The sequence below is a fragment of the Dermacentor silvarum genome, chromosome 2, assembly GCF_013339745.2.
Source record: "Dermacentor silvarum isolate Dsil-2018 chromosome 2, BIME_Dsil_1.4, whole genome shotgun sequence".
NCBI lineage: Eukaryota > Metazoa > Arthropoda > Arachnida > Ixodida > Ixodidae > Dermacentor > Dermacentor silvarum.
In genome coordinates this window covers 223,604,908-223,620,098 of record NC_051155.1, presented here as the reverse complement: position 1 = coordinate 223,620,098, position 15,191 = coordinate 223,604,908, and the positions used below count along the sequence as shown (strand labels likewise).

Below are 15,191 nucleotides of genomic sequence, written 5' to 3'. Positions count from 1 at the left end.
GCACTTTGCTGAGGCCCCCCCCTCCGGCGCGCGCTATGCCTTAAAGAATCTGTAGGTTTGGGTGCAGGTCTCCGCAGAAAATGCACTTGGTTTGCCATCTACTAAAAGAGAACAGCGAAAAATGTGCGAGAGAAAAAAAAATAGAGGGCGAAGACGAAAAAGATATCAGAAGGCATACGCCTTACACGAAGGCTGCTGTGTCTCATACACATTCAATTATCACGGATACCTCTGAACGAAGGAAGCAGAAATGCATATTTCTCAAAGCATACAACACAGATACTATAATAGCATAAACATAAAACACAAATATGACGGCACAATACAGGACAGACAAAACAAAACAAGAAACTGACTGTATACAGTTTTAATTCCCAAGATTAAAATTAACGTGAAAGTAGAAGTTTGAGTTTGAGAAGTCTGAAAGTTGGGACGAGCAGGTTCTGTGGAGCATAATATCTGCTGCGATTGTCAGAGATACATCGAAAAGGAGGAGCCGGCAGCAAAAAGAAAGAAAAAAAAAAGAAACCCAGTAAGTACAGCTTATTTATAGGCGATACCCATAGTTCCATAATAAGCGGCAGGGAATATACGATAACTAAGCATAAGATTGGCGCAGGGCTTCTTCTCTTTTTAATTTCACATAATGAAGGCGCAAGACAACATGTGTATACGAACACCCACCGGGAGAAATACACTATATAGCTGAAATAAGAAGACGCGGTCGGAGTGAGCGAGTTCGCACTATCATCTTGACTGTCGTTGACAGTATTACGTGGATGCTTGGGGGCGGTAGGTATCGCGCAGCATTCGAAGATATATGATGTTAAAGCGAAACGAGACCTCAGTCATATGAACGACATCTGAGAATGGGTTGGGTCCAAGAGAACGTTTTCTCATGGTACAGAGGCTAAGACATTTGTCTAGAACGCGCACCTTGTAGCCAAAGCAGCTACCAGAGCATGAGGCGACCGGCAGGGAGAGAGGAGACAAGGCTTCTCGTAAATATAACACCGCATTCTCATATTAGGCCGATATCGCGCAAGGTGCCATCACTAGATGTCACCAGCACGTATAGTCCGGAGCACGCGGCTTGCGTCTTCCAGACAAGTGCATATTGACTTCTGCATGATGCCTGCCGTACTCATCATGCGCATAAGGCACCTAAGGCACAGATGCATCTCCTCGATTTGCAATAACTATACGCGAGCGGCCTTATGTGCTTCCTCACTGCCGGTAATGCCTTCAAGGCATGAAGCGATAATTAAGTGGTAGTAAGCCCGTTCGTACGGCAACCTCGTTTGACCACGGCCGCGCTCAAACGCGCCCAAGCGCTGCTGCGTTCGAAAGCGACCGTGTTTTGACGAAGAGAACCAATAAAAACCGTCGAGTTGTGCGATGGTAACAGCGGAAATAGAAGCACAGTAAGCGCCCGAACTGTTGCGGGCCACAGCTGTTAAACGGGAGCATGCAGAAGTGCATGCTCCCGTGGAACAGCTGGCCGCACTGCCATTGACTAGCACTGAGTAGCATTGTGCTATCTGTCACAGGCAATTTTTAAATGCTGGCCAAGGCGCGTGTTTGTTAAGTCCGCACGTGACGGAAGTATCAAGGAAATTACCGCAGCCCAAGTTCTCCTTGAAGACTATATTTTCATCTAGAACACTCAGCTTCAGACAAAAGGCGCGAAGACCAACGTGCCCAAAATGCCATCCTAAGAGCATTCAAGCTCACTCAAAGGCATGCTAGCCCATTTCGTGCAACTGTTTGAAATTCCTGTTATCAGTGGCACCTCGTGTGGCGGTTGGCTGCAGGGGCGCTATACGGTGAACTTGTTTGACGTGAATAGAGATGCGCATAATTAACCTTATAGCGATGCCACAAGGCGTCGAAATGAACCGAGGTAACGCAGATATATATAGTCGCGAGCATAGGAATAAAGTGAAGAGTGCAGATCAATTACGGTGCGATCTAACGGTGCATAAAGACGCAACACCCTTTGCACGTGGAGACGTTTTACCTTCCAGCGTAGCGTATCCCGAACGATGAAAGAAGGACAGCTTCGAAGGCGGACCTTTGATTGCGACTTCAGTGATACACATGGCTCTCGAGGAATCCTTTGTATCGTGTGAAATAATTTGCACTCATCGTATTTCTTTCAATGTGTAGATCCACGGGCCAAAATCGGAGACCACGTGTTAGCACGGCACAACTCATCGAAAGAAACGGGCGGATAGAAAAGATCACAGTTTCGCCATAAGGGCGAAGCAATGAATGCGCGTTAGCAATATGTTAAAATAGTACACGAAGTGTCAGACTCGTAACTGTAGCGGCAGTGTGAATTGAAGTATATGTAATGCTAAGTAAAAAATGTCAGTTTCGCCCTAAGGGCGAAGCAATGAATGCGATAGCAACACAGCAATGACATACGAAGTAAGGTGAGCGGCTTTGGTAGCAATATGAATTGTAGTAAACATGAGCTGATTAATTAAGCAAGTGTGCTGCGGCGTAAGTAGACCGACATGAAGAGAGACTCGATGACCACGAGAAGGCGCGTGTGAAACGGTGGTGTTGATGAGAAGCGCTTCCCGTGGGCAGCGCGCGTGCGAAGGGACACACCTGTAGCGCTGCACTGCCGATCCGGGCAGCATTACATGTGTAGCGTGCGTTGGAAAATGTGGCCCGACTATTACTAACTGAATGAACAAGCCTGGTGTGAGCGCGCACAAACAAACATGAATAGATCACACTGAATGACTGCAGACAACGACCGTCAAAACTGGCAGCAAGCCCATACGCTGCAGCGGGCGAAGGTACGTGCGGTCTATCGCTTCAACAGAAACTGAGCGGCGAATGCACAGTGCATAAAGGTCAGAGCCGTGTGGAGATAAGAGACGGTGCGGCGAGCGACGAGCGCGGTTGTTGGCAGAGTCGAAGTGCCCCCCCCCCCCCCCCCCCCCGCTCCCTCCGGCGCTGGCTTCCCGCTTCCTTCCTTGCGCGTGGGAGATTGAGTGCGTTCGCTCTCCGTGACAGCGCGCGTCCTCGCACGCTTCCGCTCGGGCATACGGCGCGCGGTGAAGATTTTATCTATACGGAACCTCACGGCGACGGCGACGCCGACGGTAGAAATCCGGTTGAAGTGTCCATATAATTGCTATCGCAATAAAACGAGCTGTTGTGCTAGGGGTCCTCTGTTTGAATCCTGCCATAGGACAATTTCATTTATTGTATGAATTAAAGCCAACGCCTTTCTTAGCGACTTTACCACCACTTTGCCGTATCGGGTGTTTCAGTCCTCTTTCCTGGGCCGATCCCGGAGGTAGTGCACAGCCGCGCCAATATAACCCGCATATACCGCATGTCATACGGCACGGCATATATATATATATATATATATATATATATATATATATATATATATATATATATATATATATATATGGAACCTCACGGCGACGCCGACGGCAAAATTTCGCTTGGAGTGTCCATATAACACGCTATATAATAAAAAGCCGGCTACACCATGTGCACTAAAAATTTGCAACCTTGTTGAATTTATAAATGGAAGTCTAGCTGCACTTTAATGCGATGCTAGTTAAGCAAACACCGACTATGGGAATTTTTAAAATTTGACCAGTGGTTTTATAGTCTTTTCAATTCCTCCTTCAGGAGCAACATTATGAAGCTGCAGATGATCATTATTGATCCAGCTTGCGGCTCTGGCTGTTTTTTCATGGCGTGACTGACCTTGCAAAGGCCCTGTAAGTAAGCGAGTGACAACACTTCCAACTATCAGTTTATTGTCTCAGTAGTGGTCTAAATGTGCTATGAAACGCTGTTGCATGTTTCTGAAGTCGCCCCCATGAAGAACTGCAAAATGTTCAGGTGAGAATTTAATAAACCTACTTGGCTGGTGTATGTCTAATTTGTCACCAGTTTTAATGACACCAGTTTTGAGATATGAATTCCCGAATTTTGCCGAGAAGTGCATTGGCGTTCCAGTTACACTTGTGTTTAAATGCATAAAACGGCGTGGAACGACAGTGCATTTTTGCAATCTCACCCGCTAGAATTTGTAAATCGCTATATGTGCCGTAAGGTAATTAGTTTTAAAAACTTAATTAGTGAATTTTTGTTCATTAGTCGATTATGCATTTCAATTTTTGTGCACGTCCACCTATTCGAGTAGACCTGCTCATGGACTAGCATTGTGCTATCTGCCTCAGGCAATTTTTAAATATTTTTGAAAGTGCTCGCTGAAACACCCTGTTACACACTCTTCTAAGCTCTCCTATTCCCTCTCTACCACGTTGCCGGCTTACCACAATTCACACGCACTTTTTTTCCCGCTTTGATTCTTTGATCCGAGGTTTCCCACTGGGAGCTGCTAAAATCCCCCAATATGATTTATCCCCCTCCCCCTTTATATATATTACATATCTCTGCACAATATATGTTTAACATGCACTAACTTTAATTGCCTTTGCAAATTAGATTTCAATTTATGTTGCCGCGACTGATCTCAGAACTATCGATAACCACTCCATAGTCTTGGCAAATACAACCAACACGAGTATGAAACACGAGAATTTAACGGGAGAAACGAGTATTTCTTTATAGGTAGGATAAAGTGCGTTGATTTCCAGCGAAACTTGATGAACCCACGGGCTTCACTTGGCAGTCAAATAGTTCTGGCTATTGAGTTTAGTTTACTGCCACACTTCAGACCCTGGGCACAACACAAGGGTGGGGACACGACCCCCCCCCCCCCCCCCCCCCCCGCTCTTGATTCGCCACTGAGTAGAGCTGCGTTGCTGGCTGTACCATGGCTGTACGCCTCTGCGCGATAACCGCACCACAGGGCACCTGTGGAACCGTAAAATAAACGTAAGCGTAACTGCGCTAACCAACGGAGGAGGGCGCAGTCACCGCGGCAACATTAACATATCAATGTCATATACGGTCATATGATTCATGACCAGTCCTATGACCAGTCATCGAGAGATATAGAGCCAGTGAGTCGGTGAGTCTATGAACGGTCCTCGCTCATATGGAGCCGAGAGCAATTATAAACATGCCAGATCATCTCGTTGCGTCAGCGGCAGCCGTTCGTTTGTAGCACATGGTCTGAGCCGCACGAGATTCGATGCCACGCGGGACACGCGGGGATTCCTCTAATGCGTCCTAGCAAGGTCGACGTACCGTCAGCACGACGACACCGACTGTGATGTCCCGGCTGATAAGATAGCACGCTGCGCGGGCCGGCGCGGCACGCAAGCCAGTCGCAGTGGTCGCACCACCCACTGCAACAGCGCTCTTCGTGAGCGAAAAACGAATCAGCGAAGCGTCGCCTGCCGTTCATCGTGTGCGAAGCGCGCCGCGTTGGAGCAGTTGAAGCCGCTGAAGGTCGGCGGAGCGGGCTACACAGTGCGCAACGAGAGCAGTCATGTTTTTCAAGCCTGTTTTGTCCGTGGTCCGCTCTAATCGGGTCTCATGGCTGCTGGGACGGCGTCTGGCTACTACGGCAGTGGCGGGATTTCAGTCGAAACAAGCCGTCGTGCTCAAGGCGTGTGCTACGAAGAGGTGCCGCTTCGTGCAGACCGGTCCCTGTAAGTAAACTTGTTTTGGTAAATTGCGAGCTTGCTGATAGTTATCCAGACAAAAATTCAACTCGTGTGATTCCGCAGGACAACCAACTCTCGCCTGCGAGGTTAATTCGTTTCGTTTGAACACGCGCACGGAAAACGGCAATACATTTCGATTTTTTTGTGAAATTTTCCAGCCAGGTCACGCTATGCTCTTTCACATTTGGGCGTCACAATTTAAATATATGCTTACCTTTCTTGGCACTTACCGCTCTCTTGGAACTGTTCCTCCCCTTCGCTGACGCGTTTGCTCATGAATAACTGCAAAACAGAAAATCGCCGTCAAGTACCTCAGTTTATAATTAAGCCATTTATCAAATTCCCTGCCGTTGTTTTTCTGCTTCCATTAGAAAAGTTCAAAGGCTGCGTTTGGATGTTCCTGCCATCGTGTTAATTCCGTTGCTATGAGTTTCATTGTAGACAGCGTCAGAATTTTAATTCAGATTTTAAGATTTTGCAGTTGTCAAATTACACTTCTTTAATTGTATCACAACCCCCCCTCCCTACTTTTGTGAGGTGCAAGGTGACATGCCCTGTTGCCCAGTGCAAGGGTAGCTTTTAATTAAGGTTATTGCGCAACTCTTTGAAGGAAACTTTAAGGGGAATATGGTAGTTCATCGATATGCTTGATACATCACATTATCACACCAGGTTTGTTACCACCACTGGATTCAGTGCTGGTAACACCTGGAAAAATAAGTTGTGTGATGTGATGAAAATGACCTTGTCTTTACTGGTAGGCAACTTGTTACACACGTTTGGAAATAGAGGGAAGAGAAAGAAAAGAACTGAAAATGTGCCTTGTGCAAGTAAATGAATACTGTGCTGGGAAATCAAGCACCTCACTATTTCTTACAGTACTGTTTGTTGTGATACAATTAGTTGTGTCAGCTGCAACATTGTTGTCTTTGCAGAAATCTTTTCTCAAGATAGTACCTGAGTGCCCAAACAGTGAAATGACACATTTTATGCAGCCCTGCATGGAAAGCTATAAAATAAAAAGCTTTGTAGGACCTGTGCTGCAGGTTCACACTAATGAACACCATATGTATAGTAGTGTGTACAGTGTTAAATTGCTGTGTGGCATTTCAGGCTTTAGTTTCTTCCAGATGGCCATGCATGAACCGCATTGATTCTACCTCAGTGCATAATTTATTGCTATATGGCCTAGTCCACATACCTGGCTTACGGCAAACTCTTGTTTTTGGGCATGTTAGTGATACAATACTGACTTACAGCATGCTAGGAACAAAGACAAAATGCACAAATAAACAATCAATAAGAGCGGATATCTTTGCATACAGTTGTGTGCACTAAAGTTTTTATTTCCACATACATATCCTTTTATGTCCTTACTGGAAGTCACCTCAGTGTTTTTTTGTTGTGCACTGCAAGTTAGCAAGTTTTTTAAGAGGCCTATGCAAGCCTATGAAGCCTACTTTGCAGAAGCCCATAGAACATTGCCAGCTTAAGAACTACTTGCCACAACAGTTCAGTTACAACAAATGGAACTGCAAAGCAACAGCGTCACGACTACCCGATGCGTAAATTGAGGTGCAAAAGAAGCTTATTTTGCACATAGGAGTGGAAATGCACTTGACACAGATTGATAGACAATATAAATATTTAAGGTTCTGCACTTTGCATGCAAGATGCTCCAGTGATAGCTGATATACTGTACAGCCACCTACACACAGTTGTCAAAGCCAGTATTGACTTTGAGCAAGCGATAAGCATAAAATGGAACAGTGTTTTATAAAGATCTTCACTTAGAAAAAAAAGAAAAGGGCACCATGGTAATTTGCATATTCACATCACACATGCTACATGCAGCAGGAATATGGGTAGCCTGGCTTTCCACGAGAGTGATCACTGGGTAGGTGATAGTTAAGCAAAGCTGTAAGACCTTCGTGTCAAAAAATTGCACTGCGCATTAACTTCTTGTGTCACTATACTAAGAATGAAATCTGAGCAAGTTGGTGTGCATTATATTGCTAAAGGTCTAGTGTGAAAAAATAAATAAAATTATGAGGCTTAATGTTTTGAAGCTACACAGTGAAAGTTATGAATGATGCTGTAGTGGAGGGCTCTGGGTTAATTTTAACCATCTCTAGTTCTTAACATGCACACAAATGTACGTAAGTACACAGGCATTTTTACATTTCGCCCCATGAAATACGGCTGCCAAGACCTGAGATTCGAACCCACAACTTTCTTAATTTAGCCCATCCCTGTGATCATGTGGATGCTATCTATTTCTCTGCAGAATCACTTTTTTTGTTACACCATTTTCTCCAAGTTATCAACAGTAGCCAAACAAGCGAAGCCTCAGCCTGGTGCCAGCGTTTCGTCAAAGGGAGTCCTTTTGTTGAAATGGTTAGCTTCAGGTCGAGGCTTTTCCAGCCACTCTTGATCACTTCATCTCATCTTCCTGTGAACCTCTTTCTCGTTACCATTTCTTCCAATAACTTTTCCAGAAAGCAACTTTACTACACTTGGTTTTTTTTGTCCCTGACTCTCGCTTCTGCAGGTATTGTGAACACTCGCCCTGTGACAACGTCGAGTGTCAACTTCCAGGACCTAAGCTACGAAGACCTCCAGGCTCTGCTGCAAGGCGGCAACATCCAGCTGATTGATGTGCGTGAACCTGCAGAGGTGGCTGCCTCCTGGCAAAATTGGAAATGCCATCAACATTCCATGCAAGTGGCCCTTGTCCGTTGCAAGTGTATTGATCAGCACACCACCACATGACATACGATTTGTTCATGATAATATTGTGCATGACCATTAGAAAATGAAACACAGCCTGGACAGCACGCATTCATTGCCATTACGGGGGCTTGTTAGCTGTGGGCATTGTAGGAATTGCAATGAAACAGTAAAGTTGAAACAATGTACTCAAGATAGCAACCGTGTTATCTAGGAGAAATCCAGTGTTTCAGCCCTATTCTCCAGATAGAAATCTCAACACTACAGAAATAGTCCTGGATCACCTGAAGGTTATTGCCCGATCATTTACCTTTCAGCAGCATCACAGTAGTGTAGAGCAGAGGTTAAGTTTCATCACAATGTAACACACTGAGAATTTTTGTGATTGTGACAATTGACGAATTAATATGACTTTTCCTATAGTGCAGGAGGAATTTATCAGTAGCACACTTAGAGTAGAGGGACAGGCTATCTATTATTAAAGGCAGGGAATTGATGTGAGCGGTGTTTTGCTGCAAACTAGTCTGTACCGAGAAAGCTTGAGAGAAGGGAGGCCAGATAGGACAAGAGAGTAGAAAGGAATAGGTGCACGCTGACTCACAGCATACCATTGTGCTGTACACAGAAAAAGCAAGAATACCACATTGCTGTAGCCTTTCACCATCTCATTGTGATAACCCTGATTGAAATCAGTCTGCTATTCCTTGAAAAGCATAGTAGTTGTGCCTAGCCAAATAAGCCGTAAGCACGGTTTACAGCAAAGTTTGGTAACATTAAGGCACTGCACTAGTCTGTGACACACAGAAAAAACAAACCCATATAGTTGGGAAATAGTTGCAGGTAAAGATCGGAACTATCACTACTACTATGTATAAAATGTCGCTGCACACTTTATCCTGGTTTTACATTTGCTATGTCGTTATGTAAAACTTGGATCTCACAACTGCAGCTTGGTGTCAATAGCTGCAGACGACACCAGCCTGTTTTTTGAGGGTGACTCAGGTTCTGAAATGTCAGATAGAGCCAATGAAACGTTTGCAAAGATACACACGTGGGCGACAAAAAATTATCTTAAGATTAACGTGGAAAAAACAAGGCAGTGCTGTTTCACCCACGTAACAAACAGTTTCAACTATCCCCTATTTTAAACAATGCTGAAATAGAAATAGATTATAATGTCTTTCAAATCACTTGGCGTATATTTTTCCAAAACAATGTCATGGAATTGGCAAGTTAATTACTTGGTAAACTGTCCAGAGCAATCGGTACTGTGCGTCGCCATTGTAATTACTTTCCTACATCTATTAATATGCTTTTATATAATTCAATGTTTTTTTTTCTTTAGTTCGGTACGGAATTCTTGTCTGGGGAACGACTTCAGCGGAGAACATGCATAAACTGACAGTATTGTAAAAAAAAAGCAATACGCCTTGTCTCCCATGCACCGTATCTCTGCCACACCGCTCCTTTGTTTTCAAAGCTTAGAGCTATAAAAATTGAAACCTTGTACAGATATAGGCTTTGTCGATTATATAGAATTGGAAAAATTAAGAATGATGATACATTAACAAAACTGGCATCCTTACAGCAGCATAATTCTGTTTATAAATTACGTCTACTAGAACCTTGGAATGTTAACATGAGCAGAACTGTGGCAACCAAATGCTACAGTTTTGTTTGCCGACACTGTTAAATCGAATACAGAAAGAAAATGGTCTCAATGTATCTATTCTGCCTTTAAAAAAAGCTACGCGATATATTTGTGTGATGGCGTTTGCTGCCGTAGTGAGTTCATGTTATTTTTCTTCTTTGTTTCATCACTATGCCTTTTTTTTCTCTCTCTCTCTTAAAGCTGTGCGAAATGTTTCCATGATACATTTGTTTATTAATTCTGATCGTGGTTGTTCTTTCCTGCAGCATGAAGGTTATGCATTATATAAAACATCTGCTACCTGCCGTAGTTGCTAAGTGGCTACGGTGTTGGGCTGCTAAGCACAAGGTCGCGGGATCAAATCCCGGTCACGGCGGCCGAATTTCGATGGGAGCGAAATGCGAAAACACCCGTGTACTTAAATTTAGGTGCACGTTAAAGAACCCCGGGTGGTCCAAATTATTCCGGAGTCCCCCACTACGGCGTGCCTCATAATCAGGTCGTGGTATTGGCACATAAACCCCCATAATTTTTATACCATCTGCTTTTGTTTAACCACTGTGAAGCTGCCTGTGTATGAGGTGGCCATGTTCCCCTCAAGCTGCTACTTGCAGCTTTTTGCCTGGTCATCCTCGCAACTTTTTGTTGGTGCAGATATAAGTAAGCTCAATTCAATTCAATAGTTGCATTGCATATTAAACATCTAGAGGTTACCCCAACTGCACTGTTACCAACATTCAGCTTCATGACTGTGACAGAGCACTTCCTCCCATTGACCTCTAGATCTAGTTGTTAGAAGCCATCCATTCATGAACATAAGGATTTACAGTGGACTCTCATTGATACGATCTTCACGGGAACCGGAAAATAAAGCATATCATCCGAAAATCGTATCATCCAACTTATTATCCAACTAAATTGTATTATCAGGAAAAGAAAAAAAAAACTGTATTACACGGAATCGTATCAACGAGGTTCCACTGTATTTGCTTTTGCCACTAATGTATTGCATTGTATTGTTTGAGAGTTAGCAGAAGTTACCTAAAACGTCAGAGACAGATTATAGTAAATGTTACTTTTGAAGTATTGTGTAGATGTACCTACTACCACTAGCAAGCAGATTTGCTACTGTTAGGTTAACAATTGTGATCTGTTATATGCACAAAAAGCCTAACGAAACATTGAATTAAACCTCCTTGATGAAAAAATTGAGTTTTCACAAATGCGATATCTTGCAAAATGATGTTTGCTACATTTGTATAGCCATCACCTGCAATTAGAATGTGCCTCGGTTTTGCGGTGCATACTAAGATACGTGCGAATATATAAGATGTTCACCTCCTCAGTGTCTCAGACAAGCTGAGCTCGTCAATGCGATCGTGGTTAATTTTGCTTTGGATGAGCTCAGCTCGTCAACGACAATAATTTAGTTTCCAAAGCATTTTGGATGAACCCAGCAAGTCCACTTTGTTTTTTTCTACTACATAGAATGCTGCAGTGGCAGCGCTTAAAATCGGCAGTTATTTCGCTCTTTTTTGTTTTACTACATAGACGCCAGCACTTTTTCAGCGCCTCGAAGGCCTTGTTGATTCAGTCTTCGTGTTCTACAACATAGATGGCAGTCATTGCGCCAGCACTGGAGGGGGCGCGTTTATTGCGATCTTTGTTTTCTTGTGAAAATGTTGGCTGTAAGGAAATCTTAATTCATGCAGTTCGGTTGGAATTTCTGCAGTGGGACAAGTGAAAGACGCTCTCCTTATGACCGAGGAGACCTTCCAGAAAACCTACCATGCACAGAAGCCCCAAAGTTATGACCACAACATTGTGTTCTACGGCCTCGGCCCCATCAAGAGCCATGCTGCACTCAAGCTCGCTCACAAGGCCGGCTATACACAGTATGTGTGTCATGTTTCTGCAAGTTATGACAAGCAGATAAATGCATGTGTGCGCATGGCTTAATGTCACATCAAAATTTCTTGTGCAGCCTTTCTGACCAAGATGGCTCCAGGGCAGCATAAATCTAGAGAGAGAGAGACTATATATATATATAAAAAGCTTGAAAGGGCACTACATGAAGTGTAGTCACAGCATGTTATGCTTGAAACCAGAGACCATATTCTTAAACAGTCATTTTCAGTCCTACTTTCTCAGCACAGTACTGCAGTGCAGTCATGGACATTTGATGCAACATTCTTGCTGTTCATGCTGTCATTGCACTTCAAAGACCTGTCCAGAAGTTTTACATCTACATTACATCTTGCATTACATCTGCATCTGCTGGTTTAAAGTAAACGTCTTGTGAAAAATGATATCTCCAGTGCAGCTAGTCAGAATTATATCCTGAATTGTACCGTCAGATTGTGTCTCATAAAAGAATGCAATCGTGCTAGCACTTGTTTTCACACAGTCAGCTCCCTTTAAGACTATAGTCACTAGAGACTACAGGATACACAGTGGCCTTGAAAGTAAGCACAGTGAAAGTTCCCATAACACCGGGATGTGCAAGAGTAACTGTGCAATGTTTTATCAACTTTCAAATGAAACAATCAGCCAACAGTGGTTGAGCAAGGGATGCCTCAGGCTATATAGCCACCCATTTAGACAAGGGCAATAAATGCCCCTGACAAAAACAAGTTCCCTTGTCAAATCGTTGGATCCAGCCAGAGACATCCCTTGTTCAAGCACTGTTGACCACTTCAAGCCCCAATTTTCCCGTGACACTCTGTCGTGTTTAAACATAAATAAGGTATCTGTTAAGAAATGTCAAGCATTGCGTAAGAAAGCACTGTGTAAGAAGTGCAGCTGCACTTACAAGGCATTTTGACATTTAAAAAGGGGGGAAAAACAGGGATAGCTTTTTGTTCATCACTTTTTATCTACATTATATGGTGTAGTTGCATGGCACACTAAGAGTTGCTATCGTCTGCTGTGCCCATCCGTCCGCTATGAGGCAATCTGAATGTTGCTGATTACAAATGTGTGGTTACCAGCCTTACATCTTTGCTGCAGTTACATCGTTGACATCTTTTATGTTCTTAACCAATTTAGCTGAAGTGAGGTTTCGTTGCACTTGGCATTTAAATTTACCTGTGTTTACTTTTCACTTAAGCAATTTAATGGTGACTCATTTTATCAGTACTACACTGGCCAAGTACTGCAGTTGCATCACCATCATCTGCGCGGCAAAATGTTACAAAAAATCTTAATGAAAGACACTGTGAGCCAAAAATATAAAAGTATAACTGGTCCAAACTGATATACAAAAGGCTGAGATAACAACTGTCTGTTTACAGTGCCCGGGAGTACAGCGCCGGCTGGGAGGATTACCAGGCAAAGAAGGGCAGGTGATGCCTACCTTCACCACCAAACTCTTGTTCTGGGAAAGCACGCAGAAGTCATCTTAGGCCTTGCTAGGCAGTCTTCCAATGCAAATCTTTACTACATTATCATGCAGACGGTTTTGCGATTTCAGTTCTTAAATAAAGCGAATTGTTTACACATTTTGCATGTCCTGATGCCTTAGTAGTACGAGAAATTTGTATACAGACATGCAGCTTTCCGATACCAAATGTTTCTAGTGTATATGAAGTATATGGCTTCTTTGACTGTATAGTGAGTGCTTGTGGGCAGCTTTCTGTGGCAATGAAGGGAAAGCAACAGAGGCAAAGCACACACGTGCGATATTGCTGCTGCAAATAGTAGGGTCTCATTTGTGTTTGTTTGTATAAGCTGGTGAACAGAAAGCACAAACATCTTATTTACTACAAGACATATTAAAATTGTACATAATATACACCATCATCATCAGCCTATTGTAGCGAGAGCTACATTAGCCGCATTCTCACCGTTTCGCTGTAGTCGGTGGCCACACCGCGAGCTGAGCCGTTGCCTAGCAACCGCCGCAGCTGGCAGTGCTGCTTGCTGCGCCATCTGGCACTGACGTCAGAGGAGGAGCCGGTGAAACCGCGAGCTGAGCCGTTGCCTAGCAATCGCTGGCGTTGCATTGCTGGAGGAGCCGGAATTGCATCGTATATATAGAAGGGTCGGCTCGGTGGGATTTGTCGGCAGATATGGAAATTGAGTTGGAGAGACTGAAAGACGCCAGGCTTCATCATCGGAACGAATCCAAGAGGAGGCAGCGAGCCGAGGAGACTGAGGAAAAACGAGCCGCACACCTCGAGAAGCGTCGTAAGTGCGAAGCGGCCAGGCGAGTGCATTCAGATGAGGATGGTTCGTCTAGTTCGGCATCTCGTGCCAGGGCGGCGGATCAACGACGGATCAACGACGGAATGAAACACCAACCTAAACAATAACATCAGCCGTACCTCTCGCTACGCACACCCAGGCATAACTGAGTTAAGCCACAGCCAATTTTTTATTTTATGTCCATTGCAGGAAGAAGGCCCCTCCCTGCGATCTCCAATCACCCCTGTCTTGCGCTAGCCGATTCCAACTTGCAGCCTGCAAATTTCCTAACTTAATCACCCCACCTAGTTGCTGCCGTCCTCTACTGCGCTTCCCTTCTCTTGGTATCCATTCTGTAATTCTAATGGTCCACCAGTTATCCATCTTGCGCATTACATGGCCTGCCCAGCTCCATTTTTCCCTCTTAATGTCAACTAGAATATCGGCTAGGTCGTTTGCTCTCTGATCCACACCGCTCTCTTCCTGTCTCTTAATATTAGGCCTAACATTTTTCGTTCCATCGCTCTTTGTGCGGTCCTTAACTTGTTCTCGAGATTCTTTGTTGACCTACAAGTTTCTGCCCTATATGTTAGCACCGGTAGAATGCAATGATTGTACACTTTTCAACGACAGTGGTAAGCTCCCAGTCAGGATTTGGCTAATGCTTGCCGTATGCACTCCAACCCAATTTTATTCTTCTGTAAACTTCCTTCTCAGTGATCAGAGTCCCCTGTGAGTGATTGACCTAGAAAAACGTACTCCTTTAAAAACTCTAGGGGCTGACTGGCGATCCTAAATTCTTGTTCCCTTGCCAGGCTATTGAGCATTATCTTTGTCTTCAGCGTATTAATCTTCAACCCCACTCTTACACTTTCTTGGTTAAGGTCCTCAATCATTTGTTGTAATTCGTTCCCCTTGTTGCTCCACTCAGTGTTAAATCTGAGTTTCATATTTTTGCTTTGCTCTTCCACAGTTTGGCAAATGTGAAACCACTGCATGTA

General features: G+C 44.1%; 1 protein-coding gene across 1 annotated transcript; it reads left to right on the top strand.

Moving 5' to 3' along the window:
- The first annotated feature begins 5,058 nt into the window (after positions 1-5,058).
- On the top strand, positions 5,059-13,508 carry LOC119440726 (thiosulfate:glutathione sulfurtransferase-like). The gene is given in 5 exon segments (XM_049662346.1): positions 5,059-5,609; positions 8,176-8,312; positions 8,314-8,344; positions 11,738-11,900; positions 13,299-13,508. Coding segments are annotated over 5 exon segments (549 nt in total). The 5' UTR covers positions 5,059-5,446; the 3' UTR covers positions 13,354-13,508.
- Positions 13,509-15,191: the final 1,683 nt, after the last annotated feature.